General features: G+C 45.8%; 1 protein-coding gene across 1 annotated transcript in view; it reads right to left on the bottom strand.

The window, feature by feature from the left end:
* Positions 1-20,826, bottom strand: part of USP13 (ubiquitin specific peptidase 13) — a 110,308-nt gene that overhangs the window by 77,021 nt on the left and 12,461 nt on the right. The window contains 2 exon segments of the mRNA XM_030216213.1: positions 16,988-17,048; positions 19,555-19,680. Of these exon segments, the coding sequence (XP_030072073.1) occupies positions 16,988-17,048; positions 19,555-19,680 (187 nt within the window).

Genomic DNA, 20,826 nt, shown 5'->3' with positions numbered 1-20,826 from the left:
GCCACGGCCAGAAGGATGCTAGGCTGCACAGAGAGGGGTTTAAGCAGCAGAAGAAAGGAGGTGCTAATAACCCTGTAGAAGTTGTTGGTGAGGTCTCACTTGGAGTATTGTGTTCAGTTTTGGAGGCTGCATCTTGCTAAGGACATAAAAAGACTTGAAGTGGTTCAGAGAAAAGTGATGAAAATGGTATAGGATTTGCGCCACAAATCATATGAAGAGAGACTTGATAACTTGAAGATGTACACCTTGGAGGAAAGGAGAGACCGAGGTGATATGATACAGACATCATAAGAACATAAGAATAGCCATATTGGGTCAGACCAATTGTCCATCTAGCCGAGTATCCTGTTTCCAGCAGTGGCCATCCAGATCACAAGTATGTGACAGAAACCCAAATAATAGCAACATTTCATGCTACCAATCCCAAGGCAAACAGACTACGGACTTTTCCCTCAGAAACTTCTCAAAACCTTTTTTAAACCCAGAAATGAGTTCCAGAGCTTAACTATTCATTGAGTGAAACAAATATTTCCTCCTATTTGTTTTTAAAGTATTTCCATACAGTTTCATTGAGTGTCCCCTGGTCTTCGTGCTTTCTGAATGAGTGAAAAATCGATTCACCTCCACCCCACTCAGGATTTTGTAAACCTCAATCGTATCCCCCCTCAGCCGTCTCTTTTCCAAACTGAAGAGCCCTAAGCTCTTTGGCCTGTCCTCATATGGGAGCAATTCCATCCCCTCTATCATTTTGGTCACTCTTCTTTGAACCTTTTCTAATTCTGCTATATCTTTTTTAGATACAGCGACCAGAAGTGAATACTCAAGGTGAGGTTGCACCATGGAACGATAGAGGCATTACAAAATGTTTGGTCTTATTTTGCATCCCTCTCCAAATCGTTCCTAGCATCCCGTTTGCTTTTTTGGCCGCCACCATACACTGGGCAAAATATTTCAGCATATTGTCTACAGTGGCACCTAGATCTTTTTCTTAAGTGCTGACTCCTAAGGTGGTAACGTGGACCCTAGCATTAGGTAACTATTATTCGGACTCTTCTTCCCAATGTACATCACTTTGCATTTGTCTATATTATTTATTTGTTACATTTGTGTCCCACATTTTCCCACCTATTTGCAGGCTCAATGTGGCTTACATAGTACCGGAAAGGCGTTTGCCGTTTCCGGTGTGAACAAATACAATGTGATGTTGTGTTAAGATGTAATTTAAATGGCAAAGTCACAGTAATAGTTGTAAGGTGGGAGAGTAGCCTTGTGTTCATACATGCTTCGGTTTTCTTGTGTAGCCAAGGTCAGTTCTTTAGGTTGGATCGGGAGGGTATGCTTTTTTGAACAGGGTGGTTTTTAGTATTTTCCGGAAGTTTAGATGGTCGGTCGCTTTTAAGGCTTTTGGTAGTGCGTTCCACAATTGTGTGCTTATATAGGAGAAGCTGGATGCATAGGTAGATTTATATTTAAGACCTTTACAGCTTGGGTAGCGTAAGTTTAGATATGATCGTGTTGAATCAGAGGCATTTCTGGTTGGTAGGTCGATTAAGTCTGCCATGTACCCAGGCGCTTTGCCATAGAGAATTTTGTGGACCATGATGCAGATTTTAAAAGGCAATGCGTTCTTTGATTGGGAGCCAGTGTAGTTTTTCGCCTAGGGGTTTTGCATTTTCAAATCGCGTTTTTCCAAATATGAGCCTGGCTGCCGTGTTTTGAGCAGTCTACAGTTTCTTTAAATTTCATCTGCCATTTGGATGCCCAGTCTTCCAGTTTCCTAAGCTCTTCCTGCAATTTTTCACAATCCAAATGCGTTTTTGACAACTTTGAATAGTTTTGTGTCATCTGCAAATGTAATCACTTCACTTGTCGTTCCCAAGTGACTTGGTGGTTACTGACTTTTGGGATTGGACCAGAGCTTTTTCTATGCAGATGCTGTTGGCTGCATTCTTTTACTTTTGACATTTGACCTTGTTTTTCTTTTAAATGCAGATATTGCAGTACATGCTTTGACCCGAATATCTTGGGCTTCTTATCTGTTACTCTATCCCTGCCTACGGTACCCTCCTCATGCAACTCCCACACATGCTTTGAAGAGCCGGTAGTGGGAGGCGGGGATAATGCTGGGCAGACTTATACGGTCTGTGCCTGAGCCGGTGGTTGGGAGGCGGGGATAGTGCTGGACAGACTTATAAGGTCTGTGCCAGAGCCGGTGGTGGGAGGCGGGGCTGGTGGTTGGGAGGCAGGGATAGTGCTGGGCAGACTTATAAGGTCTGTGCCAGAGCCAGTGGTGGGAGGCGGGGCTGGTGGTTGGGAGGCAGGGATAGTGCTGGGCAGACTTATTCGGTCTGTGCCCTGAAAAAGACAGGTACAAATCAAGGTAAGGTATACACAAAAAGTGGCACATATGAATTATCTTGTTGGGCAGACTGGATGGACCGTGCAGGTCTTTTTCTGCCATCATCTACTATGTTACTATGAATCTGTGAATGTATTGTGGAAACTTATGTGACCCCTGATGAAGGTTTTTCCAAAACTTGTCCTGTTTTCATTAAAGTTGACATTTGGATAAACTCTTTCTGTGTTTGTCCTTCCTTGGATCGCTACTGCTGTTTGGTTGTCTGTTCTACTTCTGCAGTAGACTGTCTCCTGTTTTGTTTCTGCTTCGCTTGGGTAATACATCAATAAACAAAAAACAAATTGAACATTGAAGACTGGAATAGCTGGGTGTCAACACAGCTGGTTAATGTTACAGATAAGCACAAAAGATGCAAAATTTAGACTAAATCTGCATTGTCAGATTATCAGAACAACTTAAAAAGTTTCCAAATTTTCAAATGAAGATCCATATGTTTCAATTTTTCGGAAATCATTGTTTCATACTTACAAACAGAATTCCACTAAAATAGAAAGTTTACTTTACGATTATCCTTCCATTCATGAAAAATTGGTTTTCAAAGTAATTGCTATTAAGATATCAAAATATTGCTATTTTCAATGGGAAGATAATCAGGTAAACAAACGGAATGAAATATAATAAAAACGTGTATGATAAGGGAGTGGAGGAGTGGCCTAGTGGTTAGGGTGGCAGACTTTGGTCCTGAGGAACTGAGTTCAATTCCCACTTCAGGCACAGGCAGCTCCTTGTGACTCTGGCGAAGTCACTTAACCCTCCATTGCCCCATGTAAGCTGCATTGAGCCTGCCATGAGTGGGAAAGCGCAGGGTACAAATGTAACAAAAATACAATAGATACTATTAGAGATTCTACATGGAATGTTGCTATTCCACTAGCAACATTCCATGTAGAAGGCTGCGCAGGCTTCTGTTTCTGTGAGTCTGTATGTGCAGGACGTCAGACTCACAGAAGCAGAAGCCTGCGCGGCCACATTTGTGCGGGCCGACTTCTACATGGAATGTTGCTAGTGGAATAGCAACATTCCATGTAGAATCTCAAATAGTAGCAACAGTGGAGGAGTGGCCTAGTGGTTAGGGTGGTGGACGGTGGACGGTGGACTTTGGTCCTGGGGAACTCAGGAACTGAGTTCGATTCCCGGCACAGGCAGTTCCTTGTGACTCTGGGCAAGTCACTTAACCCTCCATTGCCCCATGTAAGCCGCATTGAGCCTGCCATGAGTGGGAAAGCGCGGGGTACAAATGTAACAAAAATAAATAAGGTGGAATCAATTGGTACAATGGGTGAAGTTTGTTTCCAAACATCTTGCCAGGATGGTTGCAAGTTTATACATGAAAAATTCATATTATTATTATTTATTGCATTTGTAACCCACATTATCCCACCTTTTTGCAGGCTCAATGTGGCTTACAGAGTAAGGTTATGATAAAGTCAATACATGATTTAAATACAGTTGATGAAAAGCTGGGGTAGAAGAGGATTTAGATGTTGGGTAGGTTGTGTGAGAGGTGATTTTTGGTGTGCTTGGGTAGATTAAGGGATGATATGTATCATTGAGGTTGACTTTTGTATGTTCAAATGTACTTCAATCCACAAGACCCAACAACTGGAAAGTGTATTATCCACCTTATTTTGTTTAACAGGGGTCCATATTTTTTTTTACACACCATAAAATATAATGATTGAAGGACAGAAGCAAAACACAAAAGATTTATTAACCTTAGTCGAAAAAAACTGATTATTATTCTTTTGAAATAGAGATCTCAATGCCCATCATCTGGATGTTTTGTATTGCACCAATAATAGGAGAACATTTAGTAATCAACATTTTATTACATCTAGAAGCAGATTTACCCAAATGTGGGGCCCTTTTACTAAGCCGCATACGCGTCTACATGCGCCCAATGCGCGCCAAAATGGAGTTACTGCGTGGCTCTTGAGGTAATTTCATTTTTGGCGCGCATCCGATATGCACGTCCACCCCTCGGCGCATCGACACCCCCCCGGGTGCAGCACAACCCCCCCCCCCCCCCCCCCGGAGTGCATTCCCTTACCTGCTGGGAGCTGCGTCGGTTCCACTGGTTCCCTCCGCTCTCTGCCCCGGAACAGGAAGTAATCCCATCCCTAAAAAGCTCCTTCTTTGCCCCTCTCCCCCTGCAGAATCTAGCTACGAGAACGGGTGCTATGGAATCCTGAATCCACTTTTTGCTGATGGCCTGAGAGTACCGGGAGGAGAGTATTTTATTTCCTCAAGCCCCTTCCTCCCCAACCCTCACAAACTGTCACCCGTTAACAAATACCCAGTGTACCCAACTGTAACTCACCTTACGCTACCATTTGGAAAAGGGATGAGCAAAATCCAAATAAATAAATAAAAATATAAATAAATGAGAACTGACAGCCCTCAGGACACAGGCACTTTACAGACTGGTGGGAGCGCAAAGACTAAATAATGCCGACTCGCTTTCAGAATGCTCTGGCGGTATTCTCCAGCGAGCAGCAGACAAGCACTCAGGGGCCCTTTTACTAAGCTGCGTAGGCGCCTATGCGCACCCAGTGCATGCCAGTTCAGAACTACCACCCAGCTACCGCATAGCCCGGGCGGTAATTTCTTTTTTTTTTTCCACGCATCCACTATGCGCCCCGGAGAATTTCCGGCACACGGTGCTAACTGGACGGTAATCGGAATTGTACGTGCGTTGACGATTACCATCTAGTTAGCGCGAGAGACCTTACCGCTAAGTGAATAGGTGGCAGAGGCCCAAAATGCGCTGAAAATGGACTTGCATGCGTCTGATACGCGCATCTACACTAGCGTAGGCTACATTTTTGGCGCACCTTAGTAAAATGACCCCCTCAGTCATTTATTCTCTGATCACAGAAGGTGGGATGGAGAAAAGAAAGGAACGGGGAGAAAACGCAAAATTGTGGAAGCCCTTTCCACTAATACCTGGCTGAGCTTGTTACTGGGTAATAGTTAGGGTAAAACTTGAGTATCAGCTGCTCAGATCCATGTTAGTGACGTTTACAGGGCACTGACAGAAAAGAGCAGCTGCATGGATGTTAGGGGAACGAGCATGCTGTAAGCCAACACGAGGGAGGGGGGACAAAGGAGGGGGGCTCGACTGGACACATCAAGTTCAAATTTAGCTCAGTTATCTGAAAACAGTTCTACGCATGATATAATTAGACTGCAGGAAAGTTTTGTGAAGGATGTTCATCTCGCTGTGGGCAGGGGAGAGAAGAGAGGTAAGCAGAAGGTCTTACTGCTTTCTCAAAAAAAAAAAAAAAAAAACCAAACAAAAAACACAATTACCGGTAGTCAGTAAAATATTTGATGGGAGCAGCAGGAAACCAAAAGAAATATCAGAACTAGAATTTTTAAAAAGCTACACACACACACTTTCCTCCATAGGATCAGTGCATCAAGGAAACTGAATTTGATATCTATACGCTTCCATTCTTGTTCCGAGTAAGAAATAAAAGGGAGGTGGAAAAATAGGGGCCCTGTCACTAATCAGCGGCAAGCCCACTGCGGACTTACCGCGCACCAATCCAAAACTACCACCAGGCAACCGCAAGAGCCAACCCCTAGTACACTTTTTTGGGGGCTACAAAAATAGATGTACTATTTTTATAACGCCAGAACTTAAAGCGGTAATCGGTGCTCCCTAGTTACCGCTAGGTTAGCGCGTCAGCCCTTATCGCCATCTGAATTGGTGGCGGTAAGGGCCCCCCACCGAAATGGTCGTGCGGTAAGTGGTTTCTAGTTCTGACGGGGGGGGTGTAGCCAGACCTCACGGTAGGAGGGGGCCTGAGGTGGTGGGGCATATTTTGGTCTGCCCCTCCTCACCCACTGTTGCAGCAAATACCTTGGCTGACAGGGGTCCCCAACCCTCGCTAGCTGAAGCATTGTCCAGCGCTGGTCTTCGGCGCTGCCATATTGCCCTACCCTGCTCTGTCTTCCCCTCACGTCCTGCAGACTCTTCTTAAAAGGCTGAGAAATTAAATGGCCGTGAAGTTCGCACTTACCACACGGCCATTTCAGGGTGGAAAACTTACTGCCACCCATTGCAGCGATCAACACTACCCGATTACTGCCAGGTAATCCCATGCAGAAATATTTTTTTTAAACTGGCGCGCACTGGGGATGGAACTACCACCAGCACCCGAGTTGGGTCAGCGGTAGTTCCGGGTTGCCACACAGCAAACCTCTAGCAAAACAGCCCCTAAATGCATGAAAGAGGTGGTATATCAGTGCAAAGATTAGATTAGACTGATACTTTGCTTTTATTGTCTACAGAACAATTCTATAACTGGGCCAGGGCCGGTCTTAGCAATTGCGGAGCCCTGTGCAGACCAGTTCAGTGGGCCTGCCCCGCCCACCACCACAAGCCATAATTTATCAGTTTAAAAGGAGGTTTAGAGCTCTCAGAACCCCACCTCACCCCGTACCTTGATATGCATCCACCACGTTTCAGCAGACAGCGGCAGACAGCGGCAGCAATTTTCATATCCTGTCAGCTGCCAGCCCAGAGCCTCCTGGCTGCTGCATCCCAGCCTTTCAGAAGCAGGAAGTGACATCAAAAGGGGGCGGGACGCAGAAATGAGGCGGCTCTGGACTCAGCAGCTGACAAGATATGAAAAACGCTGCTGCTGCTGCTTTCTACTGAAATGTGGATGCACATTAAGGTATGGAGCAGGGAGGTGCTCCGAGACAGGAGGACAGACACGCCAGAGATGCGGGGCCCTTAGAAGCGTGAGGCCCTGTGCGACCGTCCCTGTCTCCCCCTGCCTAAGACCGGCCCTGAACTGGGCACCTCCAATTAGGCACCCAGATTGTGCGATAGGAGCCTGTCCTACAATGGAAAGTAGGCACCATAACACTGGTATATCAGTGTGCATGCCTACGTGAGGTAGATACATTATTCTAGCATGTTCTAGGTAACACTATTCTAGCATGTTCTAGGTAACGCGCACTAACTGGATAACAGTTGTTATCCCTGGATCACTTAGCGCCTTCTACATAGAAGTCACTAAATCCTAGCAGTTACTACACAAACTGCATAAAACATACCTCAAAAAGAAGAGAGACAGACAGAATAAATGAATAAGCCATGCTGGGTCAGACCGATGGTCTATCTAGCCCAGTATCCTGCTTCCAGCAGTGGCCAATCCAGATCACAAGTACCTGGCAGAACCCCAAAGAGTAGCAAGATTCCATGCTACTGATCCCAGGGGCAGCAGTGGCGCGTCTGTCTCAACAGAAGACTATGGACTTTTCCTCCAGGAACATGTCCAAACCTTTTCTAAAGCCAGATATGCTTATCGCTGTTACTACATCCTCTGATAACAGTTCCAAATTTCAACTATTTGAGTGAAAAAAATATTGCCTCCTATTCATATTAAAAGTATCATCATGTAACTTAGTGTTCTCTAGTCTTAGTACTTTTTGAAAGAATAAAACAAATCGATTCACATTTACCTGTTCTACACCACTCAGGATTCTGTAGACCTCAATCATATCTCCCCTCAGCTGTCTCTTTTCCAAGCCTTTCCTCATATCAGAGGAGTTCCATCCCTTTTAGCATTTTGGTCACCCTTCTTTAAACCTTTTCTAAATCCACTGTATATTTTTTGAGATACGGAAACCAGAATTACGTGCAATACAGTTTCCACTAATTTTGCCCAGCACTGACGTCAGGCTTACTGATCTGCAATTTCCCAGATCTCCCCTGCAACTCTTAAAAAGTTGGCCTTACATTGGCCACCTTCCAATCTTCAGGTACTATGGATGAATTTAACAACCGGTTACAGTTCACTAACAGCAGATCAGCATTTTCATGTTTGAATTCTTTCAGTAATCTAGTTGATCTACCATCCGGTCCAGGTGGTTTACTACTCTAATTTGTCAATACGGGTAAGTACATCTTCCAGGTTCACCAAGATATCTTTCAGTTCCTTCGCATCGTCACCCTTGAAAACCATTTCTGGTATAGGTAGATCATCTTTGGTAAAGACTGAATTTGTTCAACCTCTCTGCTATTACCTTGCTCTCCCTGATGATCCAACAGTCCTATGAATTCCCTCACAGAGGCTTTCTGCTTCCAATAATTACTATGAGTTTTTGCCTGTGTGTGGCAACATTCTCTCTGCATTCTCTTTTAGCCTTGTTTATCAGTGCTTTGCGTCTAACTTGCCAGTGCGTATGTTGCTTCTTTTCTTCACTTGGATCCTTTTTCCATTTTTTGAAGATTGGCTTTAATACCATCTTTCCCTTCTCCTTTTAACCATGCTGACTGATGTTTGTTCTTCTTTCCCGCCTTTATTAATACATGGAGTACATCCGTGTTAACTCCAAATCCTAACGTTCTTTAGTACACATGCCCCTAAGTAAGTTATACGGGTATTTGCAGAATAATGCTTCAGCGTCACACTAGCAAGTGCACACATAGATGAGTAAATGCCAATATTCAAAACACTTACACGTGTAACACATGTGTAAATGTGAGCACCTAGGTTACAGAAGTGCCTTTTTTTTTATACATATACATTTCAAGAAGTTACACTTGATTGGAAAGTGTTAGTTTAGGAAATATTAAAATAATAGAAGAAAAAAATATCCATGTCAAGTGGTCTGGTGGTCCCTGCGTGAAGGCTGCAGTATGGGGTCAAACAGATTACTATATCTCAGCAAGTATCGCATTGGCGAACGTAAAACTTTACCAATGTTCATTGGGGGCATGTATGAATGTTCACAGAAAATGTCATGGAAATCCGTGATGGTCGCGCAGGGACCACCAGACCACTTGACATGGAATAACACTTTATACTGGCAGGGCCGTGCCGATGCGGTAAGCGAGGTAAGCGCCGCAGGGGGGCGCCCACCTCTGGAGGGCGCCGCCCGCGGTGCTTACCCTTGCCCCGCGCCGCCGAGGCCTTTAAATCTTTTCATCGCCGCGGGTGTCACCAGAAAGGGGGGTGCCGCCGCTCCCGCTGCTCTTCATCCTGGCACCCCCCCCCCCCCAGCCCTTTAAATTTATTTGCCGACGCGATAACGAGCACAGCACCTCGTGTGGAAGTAAATGAAGCGGATCCGATCATCTCATTGGGCCTTCCCTCACTGTCCCGCCCTCCTCTGACGCAACTTCCTATTTCCTCTAGGGCGGGACAGTGAAGGAAGGCCCAATGAGATGATCGGATCCGCTTCATTTACTTCCACACGAGGTGCTGTGCTCGTTATCGCGTCGGCAATTTCTTTTTAAAGACCGGGTGGCAGGGAGAAGACGAGGCAAGGTGAGGGTGGGGGACAGATGGGGTGAGGGGGACTCGGATGGGCAGAAGGGACTGGGTGGGAGACAGATGATGGGGTGAGGGTGGGGCACTTGTATAGCAGAAGGGATTGGGTGGAGACAGATGGGGTGAGGGGGACTCGGATGGGCAGAAGGGACTGAGTGGGAGACAGATGGGGTGAGGGTGGGGGGCACTTGGATAGCAGAAGGGATTGGGTGGGAGACAGATGGGGTGAGGGGGACTCGGATGGGCAGAAGGGACTGGGTGGGAGACAGATGGGGTGAGGGGGACTCGGATGGGCAGAAGGGACTGGGTGGGAGACAGATGATGGGGTGAGGGTGGGGGCACTTGTATAGCAGAAGGGATTGGGTGGGAGACAGATGGGGTGAGGGGGACTCGGATGGGCAGAAGGGACTGGGTGGGAGACAGATGGGGTGAGGGTGGGGGGCACTTGGATAGCAGAAGGGATTGGGTGGGAGACAGATGGGGTGAGGGGGACTCGGATGGGCAGAAGGGACTGGGTGGGAGACAGATGGGGTGAGGGTGGGGGGCACTTGGATAGCAGAAGGGACTGGGTGGGAGACAGATGGGGTGAGGGGGACTCGGATGGGCAGAAGGGACTGGGTGGGAGACAGATGATGGGGTGAGGGTGGGGGCACTTGTATAGCAGAAGGGATTGGGTGGGAGACAGATGGGGTGAGGGGGACTCGGATGGGCAGAAGGGACTGGGTGGGAGACAGATGGGGTGAGGGTGGGGGGCACTTGGATAGCAGAAGGGATTGGGTGGGAGACAGATGGGGTGAGGGGGACTCGGATGGGCAGAAGGGACTGGGTGGGAGACAGATGGGGTGAGGGGGACTCGGATGGGCAGAAGGGACTGGGTGGGAGACAGATGGGGTGAGGGTGGGGGCACTTGGATAGCAGAAGGGACTGGGTGGGAGACAGATGGGGTGAGGGGGACTCGGATGGGCAGAAGGGACTGGGTGGGAGACAGATGGGGTGAGGGTGGGGGGCACTTGGATAGCAGAAGAGACTGGGTGGGAGACAGATGGGGTGAGGGGGACTCGGATGGGCAGAAGGGACTGGGTGGGAGACAGATGGGGTGAGGGTGGGGGGCACTTGGATAGCAGAAGAGACTGGGTGGGAGCCAGATGGGGTGAGGGGGACTCGGATGGGCAGAAGGGACTGGGTGGGAGACAGATGGGGTGAGGGGGACTCGGATGGGCAGAAGGGACTGGGTGGGAGACAGATGGGGTGAGGGTGGGGGGCACTTGGATAGCAGAAGAGACTGGGTGGGAGCCAGATGGGGTGAGGGGGACTCGGATGGGCAGAAGGGACTGGGTGGGAGCCAGATGGGGTGAGGGGGACTCGGATGGGCAGAAGGGACTGGGTGGGAGACAGATGGGGTGAGGGTGGGGGGCACTTGGATAGCAGAAGGGATTGGGTGGGAGACAGATGGGGTGAGGGGGACTCGGATGGGCAGAAGAGACTGGGTGGGAGACAGATGGGGTGAGGGTGGGGGGCACTTGGATAGCAGAAAGGACTGGGTGGGAGACAGATGGGAGAAGGGGCATGGAGCTGGAACTGGGGTCTGAAAAGTGAGCAGGAGGGAGAATGGGGTCATGCCTGGGGCAGGGGTGGATGGGAGAATCAATGGATCTGGAACTAGGGGCAGCCGCAGGTGGGAACTGGGAGCCGAAAAGAGGGGGCAGTGAGAGAGGGGGGATAGATCCTGGATGGAATGGGGAGTGAGAGGGATGGCAGACCCTGAATGGATGGGAGAGGGCAAGTGGTGAATCGAAGGAGCAGAGAGAAAGGGCAGACAGTGGATAGAAGGGAGTGAAAGAGCAGACAGTGGATGGAAGGGGGCAGAGATAGAGGGCAAATGCTAGAGGGAAAGGAGAGAGAGAGGGCAGATGGTGGATGGAAGGGGGAGAGAGAGATGGCAGACTGGGGCAGATGGTGGATGGAAGGGGCAGAAATAGAGGGCAGATGTGGATGGAAGGGACATTAGAGAGGGCAGACACTGGATGGCATAGAGAGAGCGAAGACAGATGCTGGATGGAAGGAAGACGGTGAAAAGAAGATGAGGAAAGCAGAAACCAAAGACAACAAACTGTAAATATATATTTTTATTATTTTGCTTTAGGATATAGTATTTTAGCTGTGCTAATAAATGTTTATAAATAGAACATTTAAATAAGGTAATCTTTTTATTGGACTAATTTTAATACATTTTGACTTAACTTTCAGAGAACAAAACCCCCTTCCTCAGATCAGGATAGGATACTGTAACAGCACTATACTGTATTGACCTGAGGAAGGAGATTTTGGCCTCTGGAAGCTAAATGTATTAGTCCAATAAAATGGTATTATTTTATTTTCTGTATTTGTTTTATTTCGCTGCTGCGACCAGAAGTAAAAGATTTAAAGGCCCCAGGGTGCGGAGGGAAGGACAGAGAGGCATGGATGGGAGGGCAGGGCCCAGGGAGAGGACAAATTGCTGGAAGGGGAGGGGAGAGAGGATTGCTGGCTATGGATGGAGGAGGGAAGGGCAGAGAGGGACAAGGATGGACATGGGGGCCCAGGGAGAGGACAAATTGCTGGAAATGGAGGGGAGGGGAGAGAGGAGGATTGCTGGCTATGGATGGAGGAGGGAAGGGCAGAGAGGGACAAGAATGGACATGGATGGGAGGGCAGGACCCAGGGAGAGAGGAGAAATTGCTGGAAATGGATATAGAGCAAGAAATGAAGAAGAAAGGAGAAAAGTAAAGAAATAAATGGAAAGGAAGCCCTGGAAATGGAGTTAAGAGGACATATAGCAGCAGAATCAGATACTGGACCAGCATGATTGAAAAAGAAAGTCACCAGATAACAAAGGTAGAAAAAAATTATTTTATTTTCATTTTAGCGTTTGGAATATGTCCACTTTGAGAATTTACATCTGCTATCTTATTTTGCAATGTATAGCAATTTGTTTCTAAGAATATTGCTGACAATTCCTTTCAGTGTGGCAAGTGGTGAGCGATCATTTTCATGGGGGGGGGGGGGCGTGATCATTTTCACGGGGGGGGGGGGGGCGCCAACTGATAGTCTGCAGGGGGGCGCCAGAGACCCTAGGCACGGCCCTGTATACTGGGGAGATATCCGTTAAACAGGAGGATTTAGAAGAAAAAATACTTTTAAGGATATTTAACATCTAGGAGGTATTCAGCAAGGTTAATTTTATTTCGTTTCTTCAACTTTCTTAGAAGCCACAAATGTTGGTAAGTGGGATGGATCCATGAAAACATATTTACATTTTTTATAAGATACTATACATTTGCAAGGAAAACAAAGATAAAATGTTCCGCCTAGTCGTAATACTTCAGGTCTCAATATCAAAAATTGTTTGCGTTTCTTTTGTGTTTCTTTTGAGACATCTGGGAACAAAAGTATCTTTACACCCAGAAATGGTTTGTCCTTCTGTTTAAAAAACATTTTGAACCACCATTGCTTGTCTGGCAATAAAGCCACCGTGGCTACTAACGTTGCGGCGGTGGCTTGTTCAGTATCTGATGTCTCCAGGAGATTTGTAATGTCCAAAGATGTTTGATGTTGCAATACTGGTTCTTGTACTTTTTGGGGTACATAATAAACCTGAGATAAAAGGTGGTACATTTTCTTCAGGAATCTCCAAAATTTCTTTGAAATATCTTTTTAACATCTCCAACGAACTTATCACTTTAGCTCTAGGTACAGAAGTGCCTTCTAAATGCCTTATTGTTTTTATAGCTCTACTTTTGTTGGGTTTTTATTTTTACTTTATTTTTATTTAACAGTTTTCCATACCACAGTCTCAAACACCAAATAACACAACATAATATACAAGATCTTATATACCATGTCCACCCTAAGGCTCAGAACAGTTTACAATAATAAAAACACAAAAAAGACAGAAAAAGGATAAACTCCAATCCTCACAAGTACGCAAAACCCAACAGCAAGGAGTGAAGAAACAAAAAATGAGGAAGCCAATGCTGAATGATGAGGACAATCCTATTTATTGTCTCCAAAGTACTTCTAACATACAATCAAAGGACTCGACACGGCCGGGTTTCAGCAGGAGCCATATACCCTAGGGAAGTATTTCGCAGTTTAACTCAGTCTTTAGTCCTTAGCCGCCGCCTTGATTACTGTAATGGGATATATGCAGGGTGCAAAGACATGCTTCTGAAAAAATTACAAACTGCCCAGAACACAGCTGCTAGGCTTATTTATGGTAAATCGAGGTTTGAAAGTTCAAGACCACTGCGTGAGAAACTGCACTGGCTCCCTGTCAAGGACCGAATAACATTTAAAATTTGCGCTCTGGTGCATAAAATTCTCTATGGTGAAGCCCCTGCGTATATGGACGCCCTCGTCAGCTTACCACCTTGAAAACTCTCACAGATCAGCTCGCTTGTATCTGCATTACCCAATCTACAGTGGCCTCAAGTATAAAACCAGCTACGCCTCCCACCTTTTCCTATATTAGCGCACAACTGTGGAATGGTTTACCTAAATTTGTGAAAATTACCCCTGATCATCCGACCTTCAAAAAATATCTTAAGACCTTCTTATTTGGAAAAGCTTACGCTCCTGACCCGCCCTGCACCGCTGCCTATTGAATTCAATTTCTCTTTCCGCATTTCCCCACCTCTGCTATTACTCTCTAGCCTCTTTCACTACAATGTCGTTGTCTGTTTGTTGTAGAATTGATGTATGACTTTTGTAAATTTCTGTAAGCCACATTGGGCCTGCCCTTGGGTGGGAAAATGAGGGATATAAATGCTATAAATAAATAAAATAAATAAAATCAATGCTTGAGCTATTTTCTGCATATCATCTAATGAGAAATACTACTACTACTACTTAGCATTTCTATAGCGCTGCCAGGGTTACGCAGCGCTGTACAAGTTTAACATGGGGAAGGATAGTCCCTACTCAAGAGAGCTTACAATCTAAAGGTTACAAACTATGTAGTCAGTGTAGGTAACTTACAACTTATGTAGTCAGTGTAGGTAGCTTACAATCTAGAGGTTACAAACTCTGTAGTCAGTGTAGGTAACTTACAACTTATGTAGTCAGTGTAGGTAGCTTACAATCTAGAGGTTACAAACTCTGTAGTCAGTGTAGGTAACATGAATGGGGAAGGTGGTTAGGCGCCAAAAGCAAGGGAGAAGAGATGGGCTTTGAGTAAGGACTTGAAGATAGGCAGGGAGGGCGTATGGGCTCGGGAAGTCTGTTCCAGGCATAAGGTGATGCGAGGCAGAAGGGGCGGAGTCTGGAGTTAGCGGTGGTAGAGAAGGGTACGGATAGGAGTGATTTGTCCTGAGAGCGGAGGTTACGGGTGGGAACATACGGTGAGAGGAGGGTAGAGAGGTAATGGGAAATAAGAGCAGAATATCTAAGGGCCCTGTATACTAAGGAGAAATTAGACCTTACCTGCTAATTTGCTTTCCTTTAGTTCCTCCGGACTGGCCGAGGTGCTGGAAGGCGTGCACAACTCATCAGTCCAATCCTGGGCCGATCCGGAGGGACGCTAAGGAAGTCGCGTTATAGGCTGTGACAAAACTAGCACTTGGGGCCCCACAGAGAAGCAGCTAATCCCTGAACTACGGTTCCCAGAAGCCCTTGCAAGCAGGAGAGAGGAGGGCAGCCCCAAAAGGGTGGAATGGATTTCAAACCCCAGCAGGGGGAGCAGTGGCTCAGTGCTAGGGGAGCCAGTTACTCCCTTCCCCACTAGAGGGAGAAGGGGAGGTGAAGCTCAGTCCCTTAGCTGCATTGCCAGTATATAATTCCCTCCATCCATGAGCGGGGGGGGGGGGGGGGGGGGGGGGGGGGGAGATTTCTGGGTGGCTCCCAGCCACCAGGAGGGAGAGGAAACTGATTGAGACAGAAGCTGCCATGGAGTAGGTGGAGGACAGGAAGGGCCTGACACTGGAGCGTGAGAATGTAAATGTAGCCCTGTCCAGCACATGAAGGCAGTGTGAGAGGCCACAGGGGTGTGGTGCTGGGAGGTAGGAGTAAAGCTGCCAGCCCTGTTTGGTACAGGGTCCTCTTGGGTGCTGTGAAGTGGACAGGGGCATTAAGTAGTGGTTTCCTTTGAAGAGACTGTTTGTGAAAGGGTTGAATTATTGAGATGTATAGAACAGCAGGCTGAACTTTGACTGAGCTCTGAGGGAGAGGAGAAGGTAGTGAAAAGGAAGTGGGCCTGAACTGTTAAGGAACTGAATGTTGGCTGGAGTTTGGAACCCGGCCTGAACCCTGTTTGTGAACTGCATTTCAATTTTGAGAGTGGAACTGAATTGAGAATAAAGTACTTTGGTCTTAAGTCCATATGGCAGTCTGGTTCTTTGCTGGAAACCTGTGAGCTTAATAGGGCTGCCAGCCCCAACCCAGAGTGGAAGAAGCAGACACCTTTACAAGGCGCGTTAACGTTTTTAACACACGTTTTTATACATGCCTACAATATCCCTATAGGCGCCTACAAGGTTAGCGCGTGTTAATCTTAGGCGTGTTAAAAACGCTAACGCACCCTAGTCAACAGGGCCCTAAGTTTTAAAAAAAGTAGCCGTTACTAATTTCTTAACATGAAAATCCCCGTTTAATTCAGAATCAATCCAGATCCCTAAGCTCTCATAGCTCAACGTTTGTCTATATTTTTTTTTTTTTTTGGGGGGGGGGGGATGTTCTACTTTAACAGTTTTCCATACCAAAGCAGAGCAATCTAAACACCAAATAGTTCTACTTTAGTTAATTTTTTCGGTTCCTGGGGACAGACCAGTAAATGGGTATTTTTATTCTAACCGTTACCACCCTCCTTCAGTTAATTTTCCAGTGTGGGTTTTGTGTGTCTGTCTAGAGACTATACAATGATTATATAGCCGGCCATCAGGGACCCTTTATACCCGGTGTGTGTGTTTGGAGGAGAGGATTTTGGAGCAAACAATAAGTATACCCACCCTTGGGGTCACCCACAGCCCAAACACATCAGGGGACCAGCTACATACATGCTGAACTCTTAAAATCACCCCCCCCCCCCAAACTCTTGACAACAAAAAACTCAACAGCAGAACACAAGAAAGAGAAGAGAGTCTCCATTTGATTGTTATACAAAGATGGTTTTTCAGCCCAGATGGTGCCTTTAACCACGACCATATCTGCAGGGTTTTACTCATTCACTTCTTTGCATCCTTGAATTTTGAAACAAAGGCAACGTGGTCATGCACAGCTGAGATATTCATGCATACAGTACCTAAAATTATCTTGCCGTTCCTCCGTCTTGGGAAAGTGCCACCAGCTGCCCCACTTGCTTTCTATAAACCAAGGGAGAAGGGTCCATAATTAAAACACAGACAGGGGAGACGGAACCGAGAAACTTTAACTTCTGCATGAGAAGTGTAACACTCGGAGATACCTCCAGAGACTTAGGCCAGGTTACAACACAAGACAGCAATCAGCCTTACATCCTACCTGTCCACTTGAGTGGAGGAGCAGCCTAGTGGTTAGTGCAGCGGACTTTGATCCTGGGGAACTGAGTTCCGATTCCCACTGCAGCTCCTTGTGGCTCTGGGCAAGTCACTTAACCCTCCATTGCCCCTGGTACAAAATAAGTACCTGAACATATGTAAACCGCTTTGAATGCAGTAGCAAAAAAACCTCAGAAAGGTGGTATATCAAGTCCCATTTCCCTTTCCCTTATTTGCTTACAGATCAAGGTCAGAAACTTGCCTCTTCTCCATATTGGGCACAAGATGTGTTCAACTGACACCCAAACATAGGACATATGAGTCACTATGGGTCACTCCAGCTTACTAAATTTCCCAATTTATTTCTTACAATGTTCAGACCCAGCTGTCAACATGTATCCGGCATCAAGAGGTGAACCATAGCCAGATAAAAACCAACGGGTCAGCCGGTGATAAAGCCACTGGGCCTGTCATATTCTGCCAGATAGGATTATAAATCAGAATCATGTGACTCTGAAAATATTAAATCATGGATGTCGTCTCATCTGTTAGAACTGCACTTTCATTTTCACACAAACTACAAGCTCACAAACCACATTTCATCCTAAAATGGCTTTTCGTTTGCATGAGTGCGTACAATGAACATGAATGTAATAACTTCTCCAAGGATGCAGGTGTGACACTGCTATAAAGGCACCAGGGCAGCTTCGATAATGTCAAGCTGGATTAAAAGTTGGTCTTCTACAACAGGTGGCAACAGACAGGCCAAAAATACGTCAGTGGGTTCATGCATTTTATTTCCCCTGCATGGGCCATTCACATATTTTGGGAGGCTCACATCGCCATGTAAATAAAATTCATGCCAGACCCATCAATAACCTGTCACAACCCCTCAGAATGTTTTCCATTAAAACAGAGCCCAAGCCAGCTATAGCCTTCTTCACTGTTAGAAGTGGCAACGCTTAATAACAGTCCTCAGAATCCAAGCAGAAGGAAACTGAGGACTGGACAAGTTCCTGGAAGAAAAGTCCATTAAAAACTTAAGTGTGAAAATGATAATGGACCAGAAACTTTGAATGATAAAGGTGGATGTTATTGTGGATGATTAATGTCAAGATTATTGTTTTTCCCCAGAGTTCCAGGTATGACTCCTAAAGTTTTCCTCAGAAATATTTCCTTAATTATTATTTCAAAAGGAGTGAAGCCTGTGAAAACTGGGATTGCTTTAATCAGTGGGATTTGAATTAGAGACTTGAGTATACGTATTGTTAAATAATTTCTGGTTTTTAAAAGAGAGAGAATGTAATCAGATGTATTATTTCTAACTAAAATTTGGACAATAAGTATGTTCTCAATGAAATGAATTGACTATACACCGTATTTGGTCTTGAAGAAGCCAACCAGATGATCAATGTGGAATAATGAATTAGATGATATCTGGGGATAATCAGGTTAATACCATGTTTTCTTTTTTCTGTTTACTGTTTAATTGATCAGGGCCGTGCCGATGCGGTAAGCCGGGTAAGTGCCGCAGGGGGGCGCCATCCTCTGGGGGGCGCCGCCACTGCGTGCTTACCTTGCCCCTCCCGTCAGAAGAAGGCGGAACACTGAGCGAACCAATAGAAGGCTAGAGACGTCGGGACTGGGAGCGCCGCCTCCTTCACTGACGCTGCGCTGCCGGAGGAAGGTAAATTTAAAAGAAAAAAAAAAGGAAAGGGATCTTGGGGGGGAGAAGAGGGCGGGCAGTTCCTACATGGGAGCGGGAGGGCAGGGGAGAGAGGAGCATAGATGAGAGGGCAGGGTTCATGGAAGGGAGAGAGGGGAATTGCTTGATCGGGATGAATGGCGGGGGCAGGGGACAGATGGGCATGGATGGGTGGGAGGGAGGGGAATCGCTGCCTTGGAGCCAGGCAGGTGCGGGGGGGTGGCGCCAACTGGTAGTCTGCAGGGGCGCGCCAGAGACCCTTGGCACGGCCCTGTAATTGATCTCCTTGTCTTATCTCACTCTCCCTATTTTTCTTCACTTTGTGGTCTAAGAAAGAGAAAGATATATTTAGTTGGGATTGTTTTCTTCTTATCTTGTATTAATGTGCAATCATCTCTGTATTACTGTTTGCAAGTGATCCTTGTAACATGAACAATTATAAAAAAATGATTTAAAAAAAAAAAAACTTAAGTGGAGAAGTGAATTTCTTCAAAAAGGGGGTAAATAAATCCAAACAAATAAGTGTCTGAGCCCCGGCCGAAAGAGGAACACACCTGTGGCTATGCCACTGGCCCATTACAATTCCTGCTCCTTGGCTGGTCTGGACACTAATTTTAAGTGCACCCAGCACAATTCAGTCTCACCCACCTCTCTGATATGCCGTTTCAGATGCAAATACACGCACTGTCCAGTTTTTCTGTAATGTCTTTCCACGTGTTCCCTTCCAAAACCCAGAAAAGTGTTCATACAAACATACAGACCTCCTTCGGACTCCTAAAAGGCAAACAAAAAAACACAAAAGAAACAATAAATAAATAAACCCTTTCAATTCAGCTGGCCCAATATTTTAAAGTCCCATTTTCTCTTCAGGGGATGAAACAAATTTTTTTTTTCATGAAACCAGAGGTGCAAAAAAAAATTGAGATTTAGAATTCCAGTATTAAACCCTGTTTTCTAGCCAAAGACAGTTCCACAGAAAATAAAAAGCCCTAGAAGTGGGAAGGGGTTGAGGGGGGGGGGAGGGGAGAAAACCGCAGCCCCCAGAGGCTGTTGGGCCTTTTCTACATATATAGTAATAAAGTAAATGACGACAGATGACCTGTATTGATCTGCCCAACATGGCAACCAGTTTTATACCTGCCACATTATGCAGGTTACACCTGTTTATACCTTAGTACCTGTATAGGTTACAAGACGGATTCGGATAGGCTGGAGTGGGCTTTGACGGTAACTCCAGTAGTTGCAACATAAGGACAGAGCTGGGCGGACTTCTACGGACTATGTCCCAGAAACACCAAAGAAAGGCCATAATCAAGTAAATAATCTCTCATTCATTGTTGATTTAATCTCGAATTGATAATGAATATGACTGTTGGGCAGACTGGATGGACCGTTCAGGTCTTTATCTGCCGTCACTTACTACGTTATTATGCTACATTCCTCTACACCCTGTTTTTAAAGTGTGACATTCATTTAATTTTGCTTCTATTCCATGCTCTTTCTATATAAGAATCCTCTGTGTTTTAAGGTTTAACGGTTTTTATTCAGGATCAAAAATAAAATATACCCAACATCAAGCAACAAGTCCAAACAGTATCATCAAACAGCTACAAGATAACAAGGAAGCATAACAAAACAACAAGCAGAAACATCTTAGGAATCCTCTGTGTTTATCCCAAGCATTGTTGAATTCAGCCACTGCTTTTGTCCTCAGAAGGGTATTCCAGACATCATCCTCTCAGTGAAAAAGTATTTTTTCATGTTACTCCTAAGTCTACCACGCTATCTCAATTCATGTTCTCTAGTTCTACTGCTTCCTTGTCTCTTGAAAAGATCTAGTCAGGCAGAAAATGCTCCCAAAGCACTGAAAGAACTCAAATGTAAAAAATTAGTGATCTGTAGCCCGTTGTTAATATAATC

The sequence above is a fragment of the Microcaecilia unicolor genome, chromosome 10, assembly GCF_901765095.1.
Source record: "Microcaecilia unicolor chromosome 10, aMicUni1.1, whole genome shotgun sequence".
Classification (NCBI taxonomy): Eukaryota; Metazoa; Chordata; class Amphibia; order Gymnophiona; family Siphonopidae; genus Microcaecilia; species Microcaecilia unicolor.
This window is presented reverse-complemented; position numbering and strand designations above follow the sequence as displayed.